This window comes from Acomys minous, assembly GCF_964271855.1.
Source record: "Acomys minous genome assembly, chromosome: 13".
NCBI classification, from domain to species: domain Eukaryota; kingdom Metazoa; phylum Chordata; class Mammalia; order Rodentia; family Muridae; genus Acomys; species Acomys minous.
In genome coordinates this window covers 13,916,891-13,942,754 of record NC_140495.1, presented here as the reverse complement: position 1 = coordinate 13,942,754, position 25,864 = coordinate 13,916,891, and the positions used below count along the sequence as shown (strand labels likewise).

Below are 25,864 nucleotides of genomic sequence, written 5' to 3'. Positions count from 1 at the left end.
CAGCACTCGGGAGGCAGAGGCAGGTGGATCTCTGTGAGTTCCAGGCCAGCCTGATTTACAAAGTGAGTCCAGGACAGCCAGGGCTACACAAAGAAACCCTGTCTTGAAAAACCAAAAAAAACAAACAAACAAAAAACAAAACAAAACAAAACAAAAAACCAAACAGACAAAAGAGCATCTTATTTCATGACCTCATTATCTCTGAAGACTTTGAATAGTATTAAATTTTCTCAAATGACCTCTGAGAAAAATCTTTCAAGACAAGGTTTCTCTGTGTAGCCTTGGTTGTCATGGATTCCCTTTGTAGACCAGGTTGGCCTCAAACTCGCAGTGATCCACCTGCCTCTCTCTCCTGAGTGCTGTGATTAAAGGCGTGTGCCACCACGCCTGGCTGAGAAACTTTTTTATGATAAGAGAAATAAGCAAGTCAACTCATATAATGTTACTTAAAATCTACTTAGTATTTGCACATAGGCCAGGCAGTGGCCTTTAATACCAGTACTGGTGAGGCAGAGGCAGGTGGATCGCTGTGAGTTCGAGGCCAATCTGACCGAGGCCAGCCTGGTCCACAGAGCTAGTTCCAGGACAGTCAAGGCTGCACAGAGAAACCTCATCTCAAAACTCAATCATTCAGTCAGTAACATTTAAACATTGATTAAAAAATGAAAATAAATTTTAATTTATTACAATTACTTATGTGTTTAATCCCAGCACTTGGGAGGCAGAGGCAGGTGGATTGTTGTGAGTTTGAGGCCAGCCTGGTCTACAAAGCGAGTCCAGGACAGCCAAAGCTACACAGAGAGACCCTGTATTGAAAAACCAAAACAAACAAACAAACAAACAAAAACCAAAAAACCCCCACCACCACCATTAAAAAACCCAATTACTTATGTGTACTCAAATGTGGAGCTCAAGGGACAACTTGCAGTTGTTTTTCTCCTTCTACAGGGATTCAGCTCAGGTCAGCAGGCTTGGCTACAGGCATCTCCACTTGCTGAGCCATCTTTTTTTTTTTTTTTTTTTCGAGACAGGGTTTCTCTGTGTAGCCTTTGTGTCCTGGACTCAGTTTGTAGACCAGGCTGGCCTGGAACTCCCAGAAATCAGCCTGCATCTGCCTCCCAAGTGCTGGGATTAAAGGCGTGCGCCACCACCGCCCGGCTCTGCTGAGCCATTTTTATCAGCCCCATCCTTTGAGAAGGGTCTCAAGTAACCCCACCTGGCCTAGAACACCCTGTGTAGCTGAGGATGACTTTACATTTCTACTTCTACCTTCCAAATTCTGAGGGTATAGGCGCAAAGTAACTGAGGACACTGTAGAGTGGGGGCGGCAATTGTTGCTTACTTTAGTGTTTACCTAACATGCACAAACCCCTAAATTCAGAGGTGTACTGGAAAATCAGTTCAAGGTTATGCTTGACTACAGAGAAAGCGCAAAGCCAGCCTGGCTATATGAGACACTGTCTCAAGAGAAAAATATACAGAGACTTAAGAAGTCCATAACTAAAAAAAAAAAAAAAAAGAAGTCCATAACCCAGCACTCAGGAGGCAGAGGCAGGCAGATCACTGTGAGTTCAAGGGCAGCCTAGTCTACAAAGTGAGTCCAGCACAGCCAAGGCTACACAGAGAAACCCTGTCTCGGAAAAAAAAAATACAAGAAGCCTATAACCACGTCTCAGGAGGGTATCGTGGTTATTCATCTAAATAATGAATACATTCACTAGCCTCGCTTCACTCTGGCTCCTCTTGAAATTATTTTTGTGACGTCATCAAGAATCTAAGCTCAAAAAGAAAAAATAATAAAAAGAAAAAGAATCTAAGCTCACTTGAACGGAGTCCCTACGGAGGAAGGCTGTTGACAGCAGTGCTGGACTGACTGCATCCCTCTACCGACTTGAATGAAAAGAGGTAGGTGCTGGCAATGGAGCCTAAAAACCACAAACCCAGCCTGAGAGTTTTTGATGCTAGACTTTCTTTGGTAATGGTTAAATCTGCACCACATAAAGGGATTGCCTCCTGAATAAGCATGTAAACTTTCAGTGGCTCATGACACAGACAGCACTTCCTGTACTAATTGGCTCCTACCTCATTAGGTCTAGGCTTTGTTAACTCCTAACTATTCACAGGGGGGAGAAATTGGGGGTTTTCGTGTGTGTGTGTGTGTGTGTGTGTGTGTGTGTGTGTGTGTGTGCAGGGGTGGGGGAGGAGTGAGGCCATTGAGATAGGGTATGTAGCCCCCACCGGTTTACAATCCTCTTACCTCTGCCTCCTGAGTGCTAGGACTTTAGACATGAGCTACCATATCAGCCGATTTGTGAGTGAAATTCCCTCTTCTCCATCCTTTTGTCTGTTTTTTGAAACTCCATATAGATTTTAGGATTGTTTTTTTTTCTAGTTCTGTTCATGAGAATTGCTTTGAATCTATAGATTGCCTTTATTTATTTATTTATTTTTTTAAGATTTATTTATTTATTATGTATACAGTGTTCTGCCTGCATGTACACCTGCAGGCCAGAGAGGGCATCAGATCACATTATAGATGGTTGTGAGCCACCATGTGGTTGCTGGGAATTGAACTCAGGACCTTTAGGAAGAGCAGGCGGCGCCCTTAACCACTGAACCATCTCTCCAGCCCTAGATTGCCTTTATTAAGATAGCCATTCTTTACTGTTGTTCGAGCCACCAGTAGTGCCAAGACTACAAAGTGAATGTGGTTATCCTTACAGTAGGGTTATCCATAAGACGTGTAAGAATTAAATGAACTAATACAGGAACTATTAATCCTACTGCCTAAGCAGTAGGGTTGCCACGAGTTTGAGGCCAGCCTGGGTTATAGAAGAGATCCCCATTTCAAAAATTAACATAATTATAGCCTGGTGGCACATGGTGGCAAGTGGATCTCTGAGATCGAGGCCAGCCTGGTCTTCAGAGTTGGTTCCAGGACATCCAGAGCTATAGAGAGAAACCCTGCCTCAGAGGAAAAGAAAGAAAGAAAGAAAGAAAGAAAGAAAGAAAGAAAGAAAAAGACAAAATAAGAGCCTGAAGGCTTGTGAAGGAAAAGAGGTATCCATGGTACTACATAGTTACAGGAAGGGCCAAAGCCAGGTCCGCTGGCCTTCTCTAGTCTCTACGTGTCCTAGAGTGCACAGCACTAAGGAAACTGAAGCTCAGACAGGGTGTGTGATCCGCCCAGCGCGGGCTGTGGGGACTACATTACCCAGCATGCAACCGGAAGAGAGTGGGGGGAGGGGTCTTTCCGTCCGGACAAGGGCCTCACAGGGAGTTTCACGGACTTCTGAGCTCCCTTCTCATTTCTGGTACCTCCCACCTCTTCAGGCCTAGCCCCTGTCCGAGAGAGGGAGTGGCCTCGAGGAGGCCCGCGAGATGCTCCCTCCTTTCCTTCCCATTGGTCCAGCTTAGCTGTCATTCGGGGGCGAGGAGAAGTTTGCTTCTTCATTGGTGGACCCTGTTTGGCGCCAACTAGGAAAGGGGCGGGGCGGGGCGATCCTTGAGTGTGCAGCAATTAACGCTAAGGCCACTTTGGTGGTGTGGGAGGTGAGGGTCGCTTCTCTGCTAGTCCCGGGCGGAGCAAAGAGGAAGAAAAAAAAAAAAGAGAGAGAGTTCATCGAGGCGGTCGCCACAAGACTCTCCCGGCGGAGTTTGTTTGGATTTAATCTTGAGGTTGCAGGCGCCCGCCCGCCCGCCCGCGGGCCGCGCGGGGCTGAGAGGGGAAGCACCGGTGCTTGTTGTGGCCGGCGCCTGCCGAGTCCCCGACGCTCTCCCGTCCGCGCCGCTGCCCGTGGCGGCCGCGTCTCTGACCCGCGGGGTCGTGTTTGTGTTTGACCCGCGGGCGCTGGCGGCGTGGCACGCGGCTGAAGCCGGTGCCAGCGGGGCGGGGCCCGGCGCAGCGGAGGCGGAGGAAGACGGAGCGGGAGTCCGGGCAGGCCCGGCGGCGCCATGGAACTGGGCCCGGAGCCCCCCCACCGCCGCCGTCTGCTCTTCGCTTGCAGCCCCACTCCTCCTGCGCCGCAGCCCACGGGGAAGGTGCTGTTTGGCGCCTCGACTCCTGACGGTCTGTCCCCTGTCACCAACCTGACGGTCACCATGGACCAGCTGGAAGGGCTGGGCAGGTGAGAGACCGGCGAGCGATGCCCCAGGCCGCTGGCCTCCGGTCGGCCCTGGGGATGATCGAGCAGGAAGCAGGGTTTGTCCGGCTGGTTCCGATGCTCCGATCCGGAATGGCCTGGCCAGGGCCCGCCATGTGCACCCCCCACCCCCGGGCGGAATGTTGGGCGGGAGAGGCCGTTCGGATAGTCTAGGGCTATCCTCAGCCCGAGCCAGACCCAGGAGCTGGAGAGGATGCTGGGCTAACTGGCTTGTTCACCCCTTTCAGATTTCCCTGTACTCTGGCTCTGTTCCAGGGAGCTTTTGGAATCTACCCCCCACGGGGGAAGATGGGTCCTCCTAGGCCCTCTCTCCTACTCTTAGCTGAACAGTCGCGCCGGATCTCTGTTTCCTGTAAGCTTTGTTCCTTCTCAACAAAGGGACGTGGCATTTTCTTGCATCTGTGCAAAATCTATGCCGGTGCTTGGCCGGCGCGTTTCTTAGCCACCGGTCCACCTTCTTATGGCTAGCTCTCTTTACATAACTTTCTATATTGGAAATCTTCCTGGGGTTCTATAACATCCAGTTAAGGCCACAAACCTAACTGCCCTACCTCACTAACAAAAACGCGTTTCACTCTTTTCCTTTTGTTGCTTTACCTTCAGTGCTGGCCATTTCTAAATATGCTTTTTCCAAGCCCTTGAAAAGCTGGGAGTCCTGTCCCTAGTGACCTTTGCCCTTACTTAAACCGAGGCTCTCATTTAAGGAAACAACCCAGCATTTGCCACGGGCATGTCCTACAATGTGGCCCAAGGTAGACTCCTTTCTTTGTTCAAATGCCAACTGGGGTAGTATTCTTGGTGGCCATGTGTGAGTGTGGGATGTCCTTGGCTTCGTCTCATAATGATAATTTGTGGCAGCCTGGCTACCTCATGGCCCATCTTCTGCTGTGACCTTTTAGTTATGACCTAGAAATGGCTCAGATGGAGGTATTTCTTTTGGTTTCAGCGAGTATGGGAAACCAATGGAGGCGAGAAGCAGCAGCAGTCTACAGAGAATGGGCTCCTCAGAATCGACTGACTCAGGTATTTTTGTCATGTGTGTGTGTGTGTCTGTGTGTGTGTGTGTGTGCACACGCGCCCATGTAGGCAGGTCCCAGCCAAGATTAGAAGACACCAGAGCCCCTGAAGCTGGAGTTCCAGGCTGCTGTGAGCTGGTGGAGCTCACATTGCCTCTTGAGTGTTGTGGTTAAAGGAATGGGCCACTGCACCAGCCCAATCCAGGTATTTGCTCAGTCTTTGCCATTCATCTTGACTCAGCCACGTGGGAAGCAATAGATTTCATTTTATATGTGTGGGTGTATTTGCCTGCATGTCTTTCATGTATGGACCATGTGGCTACCTTTCCCTGAAGGCCAGAAGAGGGTGTCAGATCCCAGAATTGGAGTTACGGGCATTAGCAGCCATGTGGACTCAGGTCCTCTGTAAGAGAAGAGCAGCTGTGCTCTCCTGAACCATCTCTCCAGAACTCTTGTTTTAAAGGCATGATTTCACTGTATGCAGCAAACTGGCCTCTTGAAATCCATATCTAGCTGGTTGTATTTTTCATATCCCTAAATTAGTTGTATTTACTTTTGTTAGTTTTGTTTTTGAGACAGGGTTTCTCTGTGTAGCCTTGGCTATCCTGGACTAGCTTTGTAGACATTGGTGGCCTCAAATTTACAGAGATCTGCCTACTTCTGTCTCCCTAAGTGCTGAGATTACAAGTGTGAACCACCACAAAAAGTTATATGGGTCCTATCCTATCTGAAAAAAAGCAGTCAATCTTGATATTAATTGACCTTGTTTCTCTTGATGGCATTTGCAAGTAGAAGAGGATCCATGGGTGTACTTAGAAAATGTTACTTAACAGAATGTGCATTATACCATGCTGTGGTGTCACGCTGCTTTAATCCCACACAAATCTCTGAAGTTTGAGGCCAGTCTGGTCTACAAAGTTAGTCCAGGACAGCCAGGGCTGTTGCACAGAGAAACCCTGTCTCAAACAAAACAAACAACAACAAAACAAGAGAAAAAGCCGGAAAACAGAATGCGTGTTATTTCATAAGAATTTTGTTTTTCTTTCTCAAAGGTTTCTGTCTAGATTCTCCTGGGCCCTTGGACAGAAAAGAAAAGTATGTATTCATTGCTTTTAAATTTTATACTTAGAAGCCTAGTAGCCGGGCATGGTGGCTTACGCCTTTAATTCCAGCACTTTGGGAGGCAGAGGCCAGCCTTGTCTACAAAGTTAGTCTAGGACAGCCAAGGCTACACAGAGAAACCCTGTCTCGGAAGAAAAAAAAAAAGAAGAAGAAGAAGTAAGCCTAGTGGCCCAGCCCTGTAGTCTTAGCTACTCAGGAAGTTAAGGCAAGAGAATCAAAAATTCAAGGCCTGTCTAGGCAATTAAGTATAAGCCAGTGATAATGTGCTTGTGTGGTGGATGTGAGGCCGTACATAGGTTTGGTTCTCAGAATCACCAAAAAGAGGAGGAAAGAAACTTGTTGGCCAGTTTTTGGTATGGGATCTTGTTGTGAAAGCCCCAGCTGGCCTGGGGTTCAGATCTGCCTGCTTCTGCCTTCTGGGTGCTGGGGCTAAAGGTATGTATCAATGTCACTAGTGGTCAAACTTTGTTAGTTCTTAAATGAAGTTCTTTATACACTGGATTAGAGCTCTGCAGTTCTCTGTTCATAGAGAACTGCTTGGATCCTAGAAATACTATTAAGACTGAATATGAATTTTGTTTTGTATTTTTCCTGTGACAGGGTTTCTCTGCGCCCCCATGCCCAGCGCAAATGTATTGCTTTGTGTTATCAGTTTCCAGGACTTTCCCTCCTTTATCTGTAATTCCCCTTGTTCTCTTTTTGACGTTAAAGCCTTAAATGAATGAATGTATGTGTTTTAAGAGACATCAAGGCTTTTTTTTTCTTTCTCCAATCTAGATGCCTCGTGTTTGGGGTGCTCCTGAGACAGGGAGGCTGTAGATTGCTGTTCTTGTATATCCTACAATAAGGGCCTGACTTCCCTGTCCTACTCTCATAGGCTAAGCAATGTGAATCTGCTGATTCAACTACCCCTTCATTCTGATATTTACCTTTTGATCTCATTACAGCCTTGAAATTTCCCTGAGGAGAATAAATTCCCTACCTGTAAGTTCCATTGTCGCTTTGAGCTAACGCCTGTAAACTGCCCACGCTAACTGCCAGCTTCCCTACGTTTAGGAAGTGGACGTTGCTTTTCTGCATTCTTGTAAGCACTAGCACAAGGCAGTAAGACCCAGAGCAACTTGAGTAGTGGCCACCTCCTGTGGACTTTGTCCTCAAACCAGGAAAGGTTCTTTTTATGCAAATATTACTAGGGAGGTGGTATGGTGCTAAATTATAGCTACCAAGAGGACTACAGGCCTTGTGTAAATAGGTGTAGGACCATTCTGAGTTACAGCAGGGTGGAGCCCTAGGCACATTTACTGGATACTTCTTGCAGTATGTTCTAAGCTAGCTCTTCCAACTCCTGCTTCATTTCTTTAAGAATGAAATTTTGGGCTAGAGAGATGACTTAGAGGTTAAAAGCACTGGCTACTCTTCCAAAAGTCCTGAGTTCAATTCCCAGCAAGCACATGGTGGCTCACAACCATCTATAATGAGATCTGGTGTCCTCTTCTGGTATGTAGGCGTACATGCAGTCAGAACACTATATATATATATATATATATATATATATATATACACACACACACACACACACACACACACACACATATACAATAAATAAATAAATCTTTAGAAAGAAAAAGAATTGGGAGCTTTAAGTTTGATGCCACGCCTGTAATCCCAGCAGTCTGGGAGGCAGAGGCAGATGGCAGATGGATCTCTGAGTTCGAGGCCAGCCTGGTCTACAAAGTGAATACGGGATAGCTAAGGCCACACAGAAACCCTGTCTCAAAAAGCCAAAACGTTTTGGCTGGGTTTAATGGGTAAGACCTGTAATGCTAGCACTTGGGAGGCTGAGGCAGGAAGGTTATCTCAAGGTCAAGGCCAGCCTGAGCTTCAGAATGTAACCTTATCTTTAAAAAAGCGAAAGGAAAACTGGGTTTTCCATCGTGTTCTCATGTGAACTCACTTTCCCTTTTTCACTTTGGCAGCAGAAGCTCTTGGGATGTAGCCCAGCACTGAAGAGGAGCCATTCTGATTCTCTAGACCATGACATCTTTCAGCTCATCGACCAGGATGAAAATAAAGAAAATGTGAGTGTAGCATCATCATAGTAACCCAGAATGGAAGGGAAGCCTCTAAGTGCTTACAAGTGACACAGCTGGGTTGCCACTAAGTTACGGAATCTTGCTTCTAACTAGCTTTGAGAGCTGCCTGCCTCTGCCTCCCATGTGCTGGTATTACAGGCGTGCGCCACCATGCCCAGTTTTCAAGGATGATGTCATTTATCCAGAGGTCCATGGTCCCTCCCAGGACTTTCCCTCTTAAACAGTACAAGGTGTCTTGTCTAGAATGGCCAGGTTGGCTTTGTGTTTTGTTTTTTTGTGTGTGTGTGGTTTTTTTGTTTTTTTTTCAAGACAGGGTCTCTCTGTGTTAGCCTTGGCTGTCCTGGACTCACTTTGTAGACCAGGCTGGCCTCGAACTCACAGCTATCCACCTGCCTCTGCCTCCCGAGTGCCACCACACTCGGCAGCCAGGGTGGTTTTGGTTTTGGTTTTCCAAGATGGTCTCTCTGTGTTAGCCTTGGCTGTCCTGGACTTGCTTTGTAGGCTAGGCTGGCCTCGAACTCAGCAGTCTGCCTGCTTCTGCCTCCCGAGTGCTGGAATTAAAGGCATGTACCACCATGCCCAGCTAGAATAATCAGGTTGTTTGATTCACCTCTTTTTTTGTTTGTTTTAAGATTTATTTATTTATTATGTATGCAGTGAGTTCTGTCTGCTTATTCCCCTGCATGCCAGAAGAGGGCATTGGATCACATTATAGATGGTTGTGAGCCACCATGTGGTTGCTGGGAATTGAACTCAAGGCCTCTGGAAGAGCAGACAGTGCACTGAGCCATCTCTCCAGCCCCTTGTTTTTTGTTTGTTTGTTTGTTTGAGACAGGGTCTCTGTGTGGCCTTGCCTGTCCTAGACTGGCTTTGTAGACCAGGCTGGCCTTGAACTCACAGTGACCCGCCTGCCTCTGCCTCCCATGTTCTGGGATTAAAGAAGTGCACTACCATGGCCAGCTTTGGTACACCTCTTTTATTTGTTTTTGTCTTGGGGGGCCATTTCTTTGTGTCATGCAGGCTGTCTTGGACTCACTTTGTAGACCAGGCTGGCCTCGAACTCAGAGTGATGTGACTGCTTCTGCCTCCTGAGTGCTGGGATTAGAGTTGTGCGCCACCACACCTGGCTTTTGTTTCACCTCTTGCTCTATTTCCATATTTTATTGTTTATCATTCCCTGCTAAAATGCTAGCATTTATAACCCTTGCAACTTCTATATTTAATACAAAACCAGTGGCCTGTATGAACAGATTTCATTTGGCTACTTTGGGGGATGTCATGAGGTATTCTGTGGAATTGGATTCCTCCTGAATGCTTGGAGCAGTTTGTCAACCTCTCCAGTACTACTGGACCAACACTATATATCTGGCTCTTGGCTTCTCCCAAGGTTGCCTCCTGGATGTTTTGTTTTAAAGGAATAATAGCACAGGTTAAATAATTTTCTGGCTTCAAGATCTTAGGCACACCATTTAACCTGTAAGACCTAGTTTCCTTACTTGTAAAATACAAACAGTTGGGTTATATTTGATGGTTAGACAAGCTTATGAAAGTACTTAGTATTTAGTAATATAAAAACTGATATTAGCTGGGCGTGGTGGCGCACGCCTTTAATCCCAGCACTTGGGAGGCAGAGGCAGGCGGATCGCTGTGAGTTCGAGGCCAGCCTGGTCTACAAAGCGAGTCGAGGACAGCCAAGGCTACCCAGAGAGACTCTGTCTCGAAAAACCAAAAAAACAAAAACAAAAACAAAAAAACCAACTGATATTAGCAGTTACTGCTTTTAGTGCTTAATAACAAGTGCTGGTATAACTGTTTAAGATAGCAGGCGTACATTTTTATGCTTCTGGGTGTTTTGCTTTCATGTATGTGTGTGTACCGTGTGTCCTGATGCCTGCAAAAGCCAGAAGAGGGTATCAGATCTCCTGGGATGAATTACAGATGGTTGTAAGCCACCCCTGTGGGTGTTAGGAATCAAACCTGGGTCTTTCAGAACTGTGCTTGCTGGGTGGTAATGGCGCACACCCTTAATCCCAGCACTTGGGAGGCAGAGGCAGGTGGATCTCCGAGTTCAAGACCAGCCTGGTCTACAAAGTGAGTTCAAGAGAAAGACTGTTGGTGGGAGCAGACCACAGTATACTTGTGGAGGGCAGGCCAACTTTGAGAAGTCTGTTCTTTTTCCACCATGTGGGTCTTGAGAATGGAATTCAGATCTTCATGCTTCTCAACAGGTGTATTTATCTGCCAGCCATCTCATTAGCCTAGAGCTGGTTTTTATGGACAGTAGAGAGTATATCAAATATGTTGTTTTGCAGGAAGCATTTGAATTTAAAAAGCCAATAAGACCTGCATCTCGTGGCTGCCTGAATACACATGTCCATGAGGAGAGTAAAGATCTCTTCACACACAGGCAGAACTCTGCCCCAGCTCGGATGGTATGTGTTTCGGCTTTCCTCTTGCGGGGGGAGCTCATCATGGGAAGAGAATTTACAGCACGGCATGTGTGTGTGCTGTACCACCTGAACCTTGGTAATGCATGCCTATAAGCCAAGTACTGGGAAGATGGAGGTAGGAGGAACTAGGTGGAGTTACCTCATTTGGAAGATTAGAAAGTTTCACTAGAGAAGTTGATTTATTTGTTGAAAAGTGTGTAAACAGCAGGCTGGAATTTAGCTGTAGATTCCCTAGCACATGATGACAGTTTGAAAATAGTTCTGAAATTGAATATATTTGGTGGGTACTTAGGAATCAGAATGCCAAGATTTTCTGTGATTGCTTGATTCTTCTTTTCTTTCCTTACCCTCCCCCCCCTTTTTTTTCTTTTCTGAGACAGGGTTTCTCTGTGTAGCCTTGCCTGTCCTGGACTCGCTTTGTAGACCAGGCTGGCCTTGAACTCACAGAGATCCGCCTGCCTCTGCCTCCCTGAATGCTGGGAGGCAGCTGAAGGTGTCAAATAGATGAATGTGACCTTGGTAGCCTCTTAAGCATCAGTTTCCTTTTACTAAACATGCAAAGGATTATTTGGGTATGTTAGCACATGTAGTCCCAACTACTCCAGGGGCTGAGACAGGATGAACATTTGTGACTAGGAGAATTTAGTCTCCAGGAAGAAAGAAGGGGTTGACTAGTAGTGTGTGGTATGGCTTGGATGGGATTATATAGTTGTAAAGATTGTGTTGATGTCCCTCATTTATTTTGAATCATTTTTATTTTTAATTATGTGGGGCGGGTGGTATGTGCACATGAGTGCAGATGTCTGAGGAGGCCAGAGGCTGGAGCTATGGGCAGCTGTGAGTTGTCTGAGGTAGATGCTGGGAATCAAACTCAGCTTCTGTGAGAGCAATATTTGCTCTTAACCACTGAGCATCTGTCATTTTAATCCAGAAGAGGTGGGTTAGAGGATAAGCTGGGTAGTGTGCACCCGTGATCTCAACATTAGGAGCTGGAAGAAAGAGGTTCACAGCTATTAGCTCAGCATGGACTGCCCTGTCCCCAGAAATAAAAAAGGAGTAGGGCAGACTTCGGAACAGGTTCCCCTTGTGTCCATCTGTCTGAATGGAGTTACATAGGCATTCTTGAACATTCTTTGGTCTGCTATTTTGTGATCTCCATAGACACTTGTATTTTCAACAGATTGTATACTCTCGCAGCCTTCACATGGTATGCATATGGCTTTGATTCTCACTGCAAGAATTGCTCAAGAGCCAGGGAGTTCATGCCCTCTTCAGACCTCACGGTGCCAGGTTCACACATGGTGCACATGCATACTGTTTGTTTTGTTTTGTTTTTTAAAAGGTTTTTTTATCATGTATACAATATCCGGCCTGCAGGCCAGAGGAGGACACCAGATCTCATTATAGATTGTTGTGAGCCACCATGTGGTTGCTGGGAATTGAACTCATGACCTCTGGAAGAGCAGTCAGTGCTCTTAACCTCTGAGCCATCTCTCCGGCCCCTTGTTTTGTTTTTTATATTATTATTATTATTATTATTATTATTATTATTATTATTATTATTATTATTATTATTATTATTATTATATATTTTTGTTTTTTCGAGACAGGGTCTCTCTGTGCTGTCCTAGACTCACTTTGTAGACCAGGCTGGCCTCGAACTCACCGCGATCTGCCTGCCACTGCCTCCCAAGTGCTGGGATTAAAGGGGTGCGCCAGCACCGCCCGGCTTGTTTTGTTTTTTAAAGCAGTCCAGCTAAGCAAATCAAAGTGGACTAGAGTTCTTGCTAACTTTGTCTTTCAGCTATCTTCAAATGAAAATGATAGCAGTGGATCAGGACATTTCAGTCCTCTCTTTACAGCCCAGTCACCCGTGAAAGCCACTCTGTCTGATGAGGATGATGGCTTCATAGACCTTCTGGATGGAGAGAATCTGAAGGTAGCTAGCACTGGGGTGGGGTGTGGGAGTGTACCTGCTCATTCTAACCACCCTGGAGAAGTAAGCAGTTACTCAGGGTTTCAGCTGACTGATTGGTAGTTCATATTGTGAGAATTTATTGAGACTCTTCTCCCTGCTTGACTAAATCCCGTTTTGGGGTAAGAGGTCAGATAATACTGGTAAGCTCTTCTTCCCTCTCACCCTGGGACACAGCCAGGCTTTCAGGAGTAGGGAAGGATGGGTGTGTCGAGTCACTTCTGGACTAAGATATGGCATAGTGGCAGAGCAAATGCCTACCTAGGGTGTGCAAGGCTAAGAGATTTTGGTTCGGTGCCTTGTACCAACAAAAAAAGAGCTACCAGCCTGCCCTGGTGGTCCATGCCTGTCATGTCAATATTCAGGATGCTGGACAGAAAGAAGTATTGCCATAAGCCAAAAGTTCAAGACTTGCTGTGCCACACGTTAAGGTTCTATCTCCAAAAACAAAACAAAAAGCTTCTTTATTCTGACTTGTCTAGCATTCTTTAGGAGAGTTTACATGCAAAGCACTTACACTAACACCAGTCTCCTCTGGGTCATTTTTTTCTCAGCCCCGCCACTGGATCTATTTTAAAGCAGTTTTTCTCTTACTCTAGAATGATGAGGAGACTCCGTCATGCATGGCAAGCCTCTGGACTGCTCCCCTTGTCATGAGAAGACCTACAAACCTTGTAAGTTACTCTGGTATGTGGAGTTTTGAGGAGCTGAGCCTTTAAGCAAAGTATTCCTTAGCTATGTTGACTGGAATAACATAGAACTTAGGACCTGGGTTTTAGACTAATCGCTATTCGAGTGGTCAACTTTTAATCGAAGGTGGATCTGTCTCTTTTACCCTAAGGGCAACCAGTGCAGGCTGTTTGACTCCCCTTTGCAGTGCAGCTCCAGCAGCAGCTCCAGCACTCGGGCAGTGTTAAAGAGAGCAGACCGGTCTCATGAGGAGTCTCCTTGGGGAAGCACGAAGCGGAGGAAGAGCATGGGCAGTCCTGTGAAAACAGATGCTGTAGAGCCAGCCCAGGAGGTCAGTTAAGTTCTCTTTTGGTCTAGAGTGATAACTGCCTTTCAGGTCTCAGCATTTCTCCTTGGTGGCCTTGTCCTTACCAAGCCTTACTACTTTTTTATTTCTGAACAGTTTTTCTATGTATCCCAGACTGGCCTTGAACTCAGATCCAGCTGCCTCTGCCTCTTGGATGCATATTACTAAAGTGCTTGCTCACCAAGCTCCATCTCTGCTCTAATGTCTATATTATTTATTTAGGGATAGGGTTACACACCACAGTGCACATGTGACTGTCACAATACAACTTGGAGACAGTATTAGAATGTTCTTGTTGGTTTGGCATGTTTCACCAAGCAACTTAGGCTAGCCCTACTCTTCATCTCTATCTTTTTTTTTTTTTTTTTTTTTTGCTTTTTGAGACAGGGTTTCTCTGTGTTGTCTTGGCTGTCCTAGACATGCTTTATAGACCTGTTTTTGCTTTTTGAGACAGGGTTTCTCTGTGTAGGCTTGGCTGTCCTAGACTCACTTTGTAGACCAGGCTGGCCTCAAACTCACAGTGATCCACCTACTTCTGCTTCCCAAGTGCTGGGATTAAAGGTGTGCACCACCATGCCCGGCCCAGCTTGATCTTTTAGCGTGTGTGTGTGTGTGTGTGTGTGTGTGTGTGTGTGTGTGTGTGTGTGTGTGTGTACACATACACATGAACCTGTTTATAAAATAGAGTACCTCCAGCTTCGGATATTACTAAACAAAGGATGGATATATTTTGGTTTAAGGCAGAACCTATGTAGCCCAGGTGACCTTAAACTCAGGATCCTTTTGCCTCCTGACTGCCAGGGTTTGTGCTTCCTTATTTATTTTTGAGAAAAGGCCTCAAATTCATTCTGCTTCTCAAGTGCTGGCATTGAAGGTATATACCACCATAACCAGCTTCTTTTTACTTTTCTAGCAAGTGCATACCATAGCAAATATGTATAGGTCAGCTAAGTTTAGGTCATCTGGCTTGGCAGCAGGCACTTTTACCTACTGAGCCATCTTATTGCCCTGCGTCTTCTTTTTATTTTATTTTATTTTATTTTATTTTATTTTTTTTGGTTTTTCGAGACAGGGTCTCTCTGTGTTAGCCTTGGCTGTCCTGGACTCACTTTGTAGACCAGGCTGGCCTCGAACTCACAGCGATCCGCCCGCCTCTGCCTCCCGAGTGCTGGGATTAAAGGCGTGCGCCACCACGCCCAGCTTATTTTATTTTTTTAATTAAAGAGTTGTTTATTATTATGTATACAGTATTCTGCCTGCATGTATACCTGCAGGCCAGAAGAGGGCATCAGATCACATTATAGGTGGTTGCTGGGAATTGAACTCAGGACCTCTGGAAGAGCAGTCAGTGCTCTTAACCTCTGAGCCATCTCTCCAGCCCCCTGTGGCTTCTTTTAGTGGGAAATCAGGTTTACATAAAATGCTGTGTCCTCTAAGCACATCTGTGCAACAACGATCCTCTAAGTTGATTTTAGTTTTTTGAGACAGGTTTTCTCTGTAGCTTAGGCTGTCCTGGAACTCCCTTTGTAGACCTGGCTAGCCTCAAGGTCAGATCCACTTGCCTCTGCCTCCCCAGTGCTGGGATTTAAAGGCATTCACCTTTAAAAACCTAAAAAAGAATTCCCTACTTTTTAATTTATTTATTTCCCTACTTTTTAATTTTTAATTCCTTACTTTTTAATTTATTTTTTTAAAAGAAAATTTACCTTCAAAGACTGCTCTGTCTGGGTGTGTCTCAACTTTCACCTGACAGGCTGGGCTTAGCAAAAAAAATCTTTTGGTTTTTTGAGACCAGGTTTCTCTGTGTAGCCTTGGCTGTCTTGGACTCACTTTGTAGACCAGGCTGGTCTCGAACTCACAGTGATCCGCCAGCCTCTGCCTCCCGAGTGCTGGGATTATAGGCATGCAGCACCACGTCTGGCCCTTTGGCAAGGAATCTTAATGTGCCCACCCACCCCCACCCTCCTTTTTTTTTTTTTTTTTTTTTTTTGGTTTTTCGAGACAGGGTTTCTCTGTGTAGCCTTGGCTGTCCTGGACTCGCTTTGTAGACCAGGCTGGCCTCGAACTCACATCGATCCTCCTGCCTCTGCCTTCCGAGTGCTGGGATTAAAGGCGTGCGCCACCACGCCCGGCTTTCCCACCCTCCTTTTTAAAAATACTGTTTGGGTGTAAGACCTGTGTGTGCCATGGCATGGGTAAAGGTCAGAGGACAGTGTTCTAGCATTGGTGCGCTCTCTGTCATGGGTTGAAAGATTTACAACTCTGTCCTTGGAAGAGAGAAAGGAGAAACAAAAAGAAATGGTTGCTTCAAAGTCTCAATCTTCCTTTATGGATATAAATGTTCAGGTTGCCTCTAGATGACCAGTTCTCAGGAGTGCTTACACAGTGGCTCCTTGTGTAGCTGTTCAGCAGTGCTGTGCCAGCCTGCCAAAAGAAAGCCCAGCTCACAGAAGGCTATTCATTTACAAGCAATCCAAATATCTTTACAACTTAAATTCGTGTTTTCTCACAAAAACTTCCTTATCAGAAGTTCAGGGGTTCTACTGAGATAAAGTAATTATGTTTTATTTTGTGAAACACATGACAATGATCTTCTGTTTTGATGTCAGGTCCGGTTTTTATTATAAGGCAGATTCTTGCCATGTAGGCCTGGCTAGGCTCAAAATTGTATCAGTCCTCCTGCCTCTGGGATTACTATTTCTCACTTGATAGTTTTCATTATGAACAATAAAAAAGGAAAGGTGCTGGGTATGTTGGCATGACTATAACCCCTATTGATTCTGAATTCAAGACAAACCTGGTCTACATTAGTAAATTCCATCTCAGCCAGAGATACATGGTAAGGTTTGTCTTTAGAGATGATAGGGTTTTTTTTTTCAGAGCAACTCAACTAGTTAATGAATAGTAGGGCCTGTCTTTTTCCTTCTAATTCAATCATATTACAGAATCCTTTACTTACTATAGGCATTCATATTTCAGTTTCCTCCTTTTGACATGGTCAAGGTAAATGTTTTCGTCAAAACCCTGGTGTTACTCTCTACCTTTGATTTGTTACAGCTTCTACACCAGTCTTTATCCCTGGCATCTTCCCCGAGAGGAACCATTGAGAACATTTTGGATAGTGACCCAAGAGACCTCATAGGGGATTTCTCTAAGGTAATTGCAAGCAGAGTTACCCTACTTGGAAGGTACTGGCAAGTGGGGTGGGGATAGCTAGAACCCCACTTAGCCTTTCTCCTCCTTCAAGGTGGCTCCTTGGACGCCTCCAAGGCAATAAATTAAAAAGTTGAAGGGTCCGGGCGTGGTGGTTCACACCTTTAATCCCAGCACTCGGGAGGCAGAGGCAGGTGGATCTCTATGAGTTCGAGACCAGCCTGGTCTACAAAGTGAGTCCAGGACAGCCAAGGCTACACAGAGAAACCCTGTCTGGAAAAAAAAAAAAAAAGAAAGAAAAAGGAGCTGTTGAACTTCTCATGGCGAGGTACATTTTACTCTTTGAGACTTGCAAATTCAGTGGTTTCCTGTATGGTTACCCACCTCCACTGTGACCCACAGTGCAGGTTTTCTGGGAAGTGGGCTTCTGACTGTGGATAGATAGTATGCGCATACAGCTGCACCTTGAGTATTTGTGTTGAAACAGTGTCTTGGAAGGTCCATGTTTGACCCTAAATTGTTCCAAATGTTCAGAGCCATGGCCATGGAGGGAGTGAGTCTTGAAGGAAGTCGTGGTGAGCTAAGATGAGATGGAAGCAACTGCCTGTAAGAAGTAGGGTTTGGGAAATTCTGAGCCTGAGCTGTTGATATATCAGTCAACAGGTGGGTTTTGAAAGAATGGGCAGCTGGGTGTGGTGGCACATGCCTGTAATCCCAGCAGTTGTGGGGCAGAGGCGGACAGACTAAGGCCAGCCTACTCTACATAGTAAGTTCCAAGACGATGGGGCTATGTAGAGAGACACTGTCTCTAAATAAATAAATAGAAAGAACAGGAGGTTTGAGGGAAAGAACAAGCAAAGCTCTTGTGTAACTTTAAACTTGAGTTGAAGTTGTGGGTGGTTTGTCTGTGGTCATGGGTATGGGCTCACTTTTTATTCTGCCTGTTGTCCTCCAAGTAGCACTGATGTCTGTCTGTCTGTCTGTCTGTCTGTCTTCCTTTAGATTTATTAATGTATGAGTGTTCTGTCTGTATGTACACCTGCAGGCCAGAAGAGGGCATCAGATCCCAGTATAGATGGTTGTGAAGCTAGCATGTGGTTGCTGGGAAATTGAATTCAGGACCTCTTGGAAGAGCAGACTGCTCTTAACAACTGAGCCATCTCTCCAGGCCTCTTTCTTTCAATATTTCTTATTATAATTTAGATTACATCCCGATTGTTACCCCCTCACTTGTATCTTCCCATTCCCCTCCCTCCCTTTCTCCCTATCCCCCTCCCCTAGACCATTGACAGTAGGGGATCTCCTCCCCCACTATATGACCATAGCCTATCAGATTCCATCCAGATAGCCTGTTTCCCCTTCCTCTGTGTGCTGCAGGGCCTCTCCACCAAGGAGAAGTGATCAAACTGTGGGTGCCACAGTTCATGTCAGAGGCAGTCAGGCACTGCCCTCCCCACAACTGTGGAGAATGAGCTGTCTATTGGCTATATCTGAATAGGGGGTCTAGGTTTACTGCATGTATTGTCCTTGGTTTGTGCAGTAGTTTGTGCAGGCCTCCTGGGTCCAGATATGCCATCTCTTTCTTCCTTCCTTCCTTCCTTCCTTCTTTCCTTCCTTCCTTCCTTCCTTCCTTCCTGTTTGTTTTGTTTTGTTTCGACACGGTTTTTTTCTGTGTCACAAGGTTTACAAAGTGAGTCCAGGCTGGCCTTGACTGCACAGCAGTCTTGGGATTAAAGGCATGCACCACCAGGCCTTGCTGTCTTCCTCTTTTTTTGTTGTTTTTGTTTTTCAAGACAGGTTTTCTCTTGTAGTCCTAGCTGTCCTGGGCTCACTTTGTAGACTAGGCTGGCCTCAAACTCAGCGATCTGCCTGCTTTTGCCTCCTGAGTGTTGGGATTACAGGTGTGCACCACCATGCCTGGCTTGTGTTCCTCTCTCTTAAGGTTGGGCCAAAATTGCTTTTCCATTCTTACTACCTAACGCCATACTAGGCAACCAGGTGTTCATCGAATGTGCAAATTGTCTCACCTCCAAGGCCCAAAGGACCTCAGATGCAGTTCTCCTGCCTCAGCTTCCCAGTGCTGGGGTTATGGTATAGAGTGCCATTCCCACTCCCTCATAGTGCTTTAATTTTTTTATTTATTTCTTTATTGTGTATACAAATCTCGTTATAGATGGTTGTGAGCCAACATGTGGTTACTGGGAATTGAACTCATGACCTTTGGAAGAGCAGTCAATGCTCTTAACCTCTGAGCCATCTCTCCAGCCCCGGTGGTTTTATTTGTTACAGAATCTCACATCCCAAGTTGGCCCCAAACTCAGACTCAGATTGGGGTTGATCTTGAACTCATGATCTTCCTCCCAGAGAGTGTTCTTAGAGACCTGAGCCACCACATCACTCTCGTCGCTGCATGTATGTTTATTTGGTTTTGTTTTTCAAAACAGGGTTTCTCTGGGTAGTCCTGGCTGTCCTGGAACTTGCTCTGTAGACCAGGCTGGTCTCGAACTCAGAGAGTTGCCTGCCTCTGCCTCCTGAGTGCTGGAAGTAGAGGCTTACGCCCTTGCTACTGCCCCTTCTCACTGCAGTTTTAATGCTTTTCCTACTCTAGCTTCTAAACTGAGAGGTCCTAATAAAAACAGAATAAGTGCCATGTGGCCAGTGACACCTTCACTCTCACACTCTAGCAGTGATGGGGGAGTGTGTGTGTGTGTGTGTGTGTGTGTGTGTGTGTGTGTGTGTGTGTGTCTGAGTTTGAGGCCAGCCTGGTCTACAGATTGAGTTTCAGCATAGCCGGGGTTACACAGAGAAACTTTGTCTTGAGAAAGAGGGGTTAAAAAAAAAAAGAAGAAGAAAAAGGAAATCACCTGTGGTTTCCGTGTTCTAATCTAGCTTCAGGATTACTAGTTCCAAGCCAGCCTGGCCTCTACATGTAATAAGACTCTGCCTCAGAGGCCAAGCATAGTGCCTACTCCTTTAATCCCAGAAGCAGACACATCTCTGAGTTAGGAGCCAGAAGTCTATATGATGAGACTATATATCCTTAAACAATAAGTTAAATATCCAGATGTCAACTAAGTGCATAGCGAGGTAGTTAGTATATACCATTCACTTATGCTGCTTGTTTCTGGGTTTGTTTTTTGAGCTGCTTCCTACCAGCTGGTCCCCAGGGTAAAGTTTATGTTTATGTTTTCACTTTCCCCTAAATATCTTCTATTTCCTTTTTTCTTTTAAAAGGGTTATCTCTTTCATACAGTCTCTGGGAAGCATCAGGATTTGAAATATATTTCTCCAGAAATTGTAAGTCAGGCTTGTGGAACCCACTCTGGTTGGGGAGTTGGAATCTTGTTACCCAGCAGCCAACATTGACCCCCTTTTTTCTTCATTCTGTCTTCATAGATGGCATCTGTTTTGAATGGCAAGTTTTCCAATCTCATTAAGGAGTTTGTTATCATTGACTGCCGATACCCCTATGAATATGAAGGAGGTCACATCAAGGTTCGGACTCTTAAGACTTACTCTCTTGGGAGGCTTAGAGGTGGGATGGTGACGCCTCTCAACTGATGGTGAGGATTTAAAACAAGCCAGTATATGTGAACTGAGCGAATGTCTCCCCCAGTTCCACCCCGCTCCCTCATACTATCTGTTTCAGAGCGTTTGTAGGTGGCATACCTGATGTCTAAGCTACTCAGTGCAGCCATAAAGGATTCCATAGCATTTGAGATGCTGAGTGTTTGAGCACCCTAGGGCTGCTGACTAAAAGAAGCCAGTTTGGCAGCATGTCCTGATGCCCGTCCCAGGCCACTGCTGTTCAGTTACGCTGTCTAACTTGAGGAGGGACTTGCTAGAACACGTGTTTCTAGTAAAGAGGTGGTCTCGCTGGGCATGGTGGTGCACACCTGTAATCCCAGCATTTAGAGAGGAAGAGGCAGGTGGATCTCTTGAGTTCGAGGCCAGCCTGGTCTACGACTGGAGTCCAGAACAGCCAAGGCTACACAGAGAGACCCTATCTCAAATAATAATAAAAATAAAAGGAGCTGGTCATACCACTTTACATCTTAAAAAGTAGTATGATAAGGGGAGTTAACTTCTAACTTTATGAAGTGGCATTTAAAATTTTCAATTCTCACATGTGTTACTGAATGCCCAAAGAATATAGACCTACAGAGAAAGCCTCTTTGAAATACCAAAGGCAGGTGGTCTGCTGGACTGCTGTGCCATGAGACCTGCAGAGCCACAGCTTGGTCTCAGGTGCAGGCTCCTTTGCTGAGTCCTTGCAAGTGTAGCTCAGCAGGTGCTCATAGTGTCTGATCTCTTTGCAGGGTGCTGTGAACTTACACATGGAAGAAGAGGTTGAGGACTTCTTACTCAAGAAACCTATTGTACCTACTGATGGCAAGCGGGTCATTGTTGTATTCCACTGTGAGTTTTCTTCTGAAAGAGGCCCTCGCATGTGAGTACCACAAGGAATAAAGCTTTGGGGCAGAGGCTTCATGATAGTGGAGAGTGGTAGTGTGTGCTTTTTCACTAGGGGCATAGCATAATCATAGCATCCTGTTGTGTGCATCACAAGTCACTCCGATGCCTCAGCCTACACATGACGTAGAAACTTGGCCTTTGTGAAAACAGCAATTCCCTTCATAACAGTTTCCCTTAGATGTGCTTATCCAGTGATTTGTCTTGCAAGTAGCTGTTTTGTTGTTGCTGTTTGGGGGTTATTGGTTCTTTTGTTTTTGTTTTTTTCCTCTCAAAGAAAAGGGTTTCTCTGTGTAGTCCTCGACGTCCTAGAACTCACTTTTAGACCAGGCTGGCCTCGAAACAGGGTTTCACTGTGTAGCCTTAGCTGTCCTGGACTCACTTTGTAGACCAGGCTGGCCTTTGAACTCCTAGTGGATTTGCCTGCCTCTCCCTCCCAAGTACTGGGATTAACGGTGTGCACCACCATGCCCGGCTAGTTTATGGGCTTAGCCTTAACTTTTCAGTTGTGCTGAGCATGGTGGCGTGTACCTTTAATCCCAGCACTTGGAGGTAGTCAATGATAACAAATTCTTTAATGAGATTGGCAAACTTGCCATTCAAAACAGATGCCATCTATGAAGAGAAAGGACAGAATGAAGAGAAAGAGGGTCAGTGCTGGCTGTCAGGTAACGAGATTCCAACTCCCCAAATATTAAGCCCAGCACAAGTCTTATCCCAGCCTTTGGGAAGCTAAGGCAAAAGGATCAGGAGTTGAAGGCCACACTGAGCTACATGAGCTCCTGTCTTCAAAAACTTACTGATAGGCTGGGGGTGTGGCTTGGGTCTAATAGAGTACTTCTCTTGTTTTGTGATGTGCTGAGCTCAAGCATCACTTTCAGTACTCAGGCAGAGGCAAGTGGATCTCAGAATTCAAGAGCAGTCTGGACTACATAGTGACAGAATCAGATTTTAATCACACACAAACTCACCTGTGGCATGCCTTTAATCCCAGCACTAAGGAGGCAGAGGCAGTCTGCTCTACAGAATAAGTCCAGGTCAGCCAAGGTGACACAGAGAAACCCTATCTGGAAAAACAAAGCAAAGCCTCACCTTTAACACAGGAGAAGGAAGCCAGGCTTGGTGGTACAAGACAGAGGCGGGTGGATTGCTGTGAGTTCGAGGCCAGCCTATTCTACAAAGCAAGGCCAGCACAGCCAAGGCTGCACAGAAAAACCCTGTCTTGGAAAAACAAAAACAAACAAATGAAAAGTTAACAGGAGCAGGATCTGAATGCTCACATGTGAATGGAAATAGCAGGGCTTGCTTCCTAGTCTCAGATTCTCTATATACAGATGCTCTTCTAAGTACTTGGAAAATGTTAGCAATAACAATAACACCTGTTACTACCCTGCCTCAAAAAAAAAAAAAAAAAATTAGGTCACAGGTGGGAAGGATGTGGGCCGAAGAGCAAGGAGACTAAAGTGGGGGGAATGAGATGCCGTGGGGGACAGCACACACAGGATACTGAAAACTACAGCTTGTACACAGGTCTGGGCAGGATCTGCCTGCCTCTACCTCCCTGAGGGCTGAGATTAAAGAAAGGTGTGTGCTGCCATGCCAGGCTGAGATGGGAACTGTCATCACTCACTCCCACCATGGGGTTCTAATAGCTATTCTAGGAAGTAGAAGGCATAGCCTATTTAAGGGCACAAAAGGAAGAATTCTGTTTACATAAAGGAGCTGAGTGGGGGACCATAGGAAGGAATGGAGAGCCATTTGACTAGGAGCTATAGCTACAGGAGTGTTGAGGAGACAGGTGGATGAAGCACCCAGACCACCACTGTTCTTATTGACTCTGTTGTCTCAGGTTCCTATACTGAAGCGGGTGACCTGACTTTTTCCTTCATTCTCTTCACTAGGTGCCGATATGTGAGGGAAAGAGATAGGCTTGGCAATGAATACCCAAAGCTCCACTACCCGGAGCTGTATGTCCTTAAGGGAGGATACAAGGAGTTCTTCCTGAAGTGTCAGGTGAGACACCTATGGGCGTGTCTCCAGCTTCCATGCTGGACCAATAGTTGTTGTGACCGCTGCTCGCCAGGGGTCTGAGGGCAAGATAAGCTAAGGGCCAGGTCCTGTCCCAGCCTGGCAGCTCTGGGCAATGAGGAAGCCCAGACTTTCCTTGGGGAAAAGTCTTACCTCCACTGCTCACCTCATGTCCCCATGATTGTATGTCTTGACTTTGTCCTCTCCTGTCCCTTTAGTCTTACTGTGAGCCTCCCAGCTACCGACCCATGCACCATGAAGACTTTAAAGAAGACCTGAAGAAATTCCGCACCAAGAGCCGGACCTGGGCAGGGGAAAAGAGCAAAAGAGAGATGTACAGTCGCCTGAAGAAGCTCTGAAGCCATGTGACAGCAGCCTGAGCTTCCCCTGCCTCTTCCCTTTTTCCTTCGCTGCAGAGCAGTAAGCAAAGGGGTCGGCTGTGCGGTGGTACGTGGAGAAAGAACTGCGGCTTCCGTGCCTTGAACCTGTCTCCTACACTCCCAGGTTGGAGCCCAGCGCATGCTGTTAAATTTTTCTGTCCTTAAAGACTCCTTCCCTGTCAGGACTGTCTGCCGAGTTGGACATGCCACAGTGCAGACTGGAGTGCATACTCTGGAGCATTGTGTCAAGCTGCTCTGACTGAGCATCCCCTGAAGAAGTAGTTGGGGCCTTATTGAGCAGACCCTGGCCTCCTGTCATGAGGGGAGAGAAGGGACAGAAGTGCTGCTGGCCAAATACCAAAGACAGGCTGGAAGGGAAAGGTCCTCGTGAGTGACCCATAACGTTAATTTATTCAGCTTCGTCAATTATTTTATTATTTTTAAATTCCTCAAAACGTTACTGCTTCATTAAGTCAAAATACTGCCATTTTAGGTAGTTTTATCATCCTAGAAACTACCTCTACTTTTAATTTAAAAAAAAAAAATGGGGCAGGAATAAGAAAAGGCAAACCTGTTAAGTTGTGGACAGCGCTAGGAGCTCAGTCACCCCTAGGAGGCGCCGTGGACTGGGATTGCTGCTACTCAAAGTCGAGGACTGAGATGCTGGTAAGAACCTGCACCAGATCCAGGCTTGACTATAGGACATAAGCTAACCTTCCCTGACCTACCTCTGTCCTTTGTGATGTCCTTGTGGAAAAGTCTTACCTCCACTCCTCACCTCGTGTCCCCATGATCGTAGCTGGTGTAGGAGTAACAGGAAAGCACTTGAGACAGCTTCCGTCAGGCCCCCCTGGCCAGTCCTGGAACGCTGTAGTGTAGGTGCCTCAAGGTGTGAGTGGGGAGGCATGAGTGAGTGGAATCCACAGGGTGAGGGGGGAGCATGCCCACTGAATGTTCTTTAAAAAAAAAAAAAAGTCATTTTATGAGTCAAGGAATGTCAAATCAGTGTTGGGTGGGCACCCAAGGGTTAGGAGGGGGCCAGAAGCCCAGGCTATCAGGTGGAAGGAGTGGGTCCTGGCCTGCAGATACTGTAGGATTCTCAAGAGGGAGTGGTCAATTTTGAAGTAAAATGTTCTGGGTTTATCATGTTGTAATTTGAGGGACAGGGAGTGATGAATCACACCAGTTACCCCCTTACTGAACCCCGTGGAAGTGAGGCTCTTGGGACACCTCCCATCTGAGGAGCTGGGCTGCTTGCAGCCTGCACAGCCTGCTTGGGTGCCTGTCCATCAATACCGTCAGGCACCAGCCTCCTTGCCATCTTTCCTCTATTGGGGTCTGGCCAAGTTTTTGTTAGGAAAAGTCTCCCCTCTTACCTCTGCTTTCTACTCTGGGGGTGGGGAGGGAATCAGTGATATTGAAGATGGCTAGTTGCTTTGTTGTGGGTTTGGGTTGCATTTGGCTACAAACAAATCTTGTTGGAAAATACATGGAGAGCGAGGGAACAAGCAGCTTCTCCCCCAGTGTGTTGAAATATGTCCCAGTTGGTCTCCGGTGGTTTGTAGAGATTCTGTTAGTTGAATGCCTTGAAAGAGACAGTTTGTGGGTTGTACCAGCTTAGCTAGCATTGTTAACCAACTGTTGCAGGCCCTGCAAATAAAAGTGATCTTGAACCCATGTCCTCTGCCTAGTTCCTAATATACTCAAGTGGGAGTGTCATTTGCCTTCAGGGTTCCAGGGTCACCTAAAACTAAGGCAGCTATATTTCCTCGAGTGTAAAAAAAAAAATTATGCAATTTGGCCAGCAGGTGGTGGCACATGCCTATAATCTCAGCAGTCACAGAGGTGGGGCCAGATGAGTCTCTGAGTTTAAGGCCAGTCTGGTCTACACAAGACAGCCGAGGCTACACAGGAAACCCTGTCTTGAAAAACCAAAAAAATAAAATAAAGGATAGTTTGCCTTTAGGAATGCCTG

At 46.1% G+C, this 25,864-nt stretch overlaps 1 protein-coding gene across 3 annotated transcripts; it reads left to right on the top strand.

The window, feature by feature from the left end:
- The first annotated feature begins 3,502 nt into the window (after window positions 1–3,502).
- CDC25A (cell division cycle 25A) lies at window positions 3,503–25,566 on the top strand. Of its 3 annotated transcripts, none has more exons than XM_084752834.1 (15): window positions 3,503–4,127; window positions 5,110–5,186; window positions 6,232–6,274; window positions 7,249–7,285; window positions 8,281–8,379; window positions 10,707–10,826; window positions 12,649–12,783; window positions 13,419–13,493; window positions 13,661–13,840; window positions 16,913–17,011; window positions 20,243–20,305; window positions 20,405–20,503; window positions 21,328–21,458; window positions 23,383–23,494; window positions 23,728–25,566. In XM_084752834.1, the coding sequence occupies exons 1-15, from the start codon at window positions 3,955–3,957 to the stop codon at window positions 23,866–23,868; spliced, it is 1,584 nt and encodes a 527-aa protein (XP_084608960.1). In that variant the 5' UTR covers window positions 3,503–3,954; the 3' UTR covers window positions 23,869–25,566. The 3 variants fall into 3 exon arrangements, with proteins under 3 accessions (XP_084608960.1, XP_084608961.1, XP_084608959.1); XM_084752835.1 differs by having other exon boundaries at window positions 8,278–8,379; window positions 13,697–13,840; XM_084752833.1 differs by having other exon boundaries at window positions 3,504–4,127; window positions 8,278–8,379.
- Window positions 25,567–25,864: the final 298 nt, after the last annotated feature.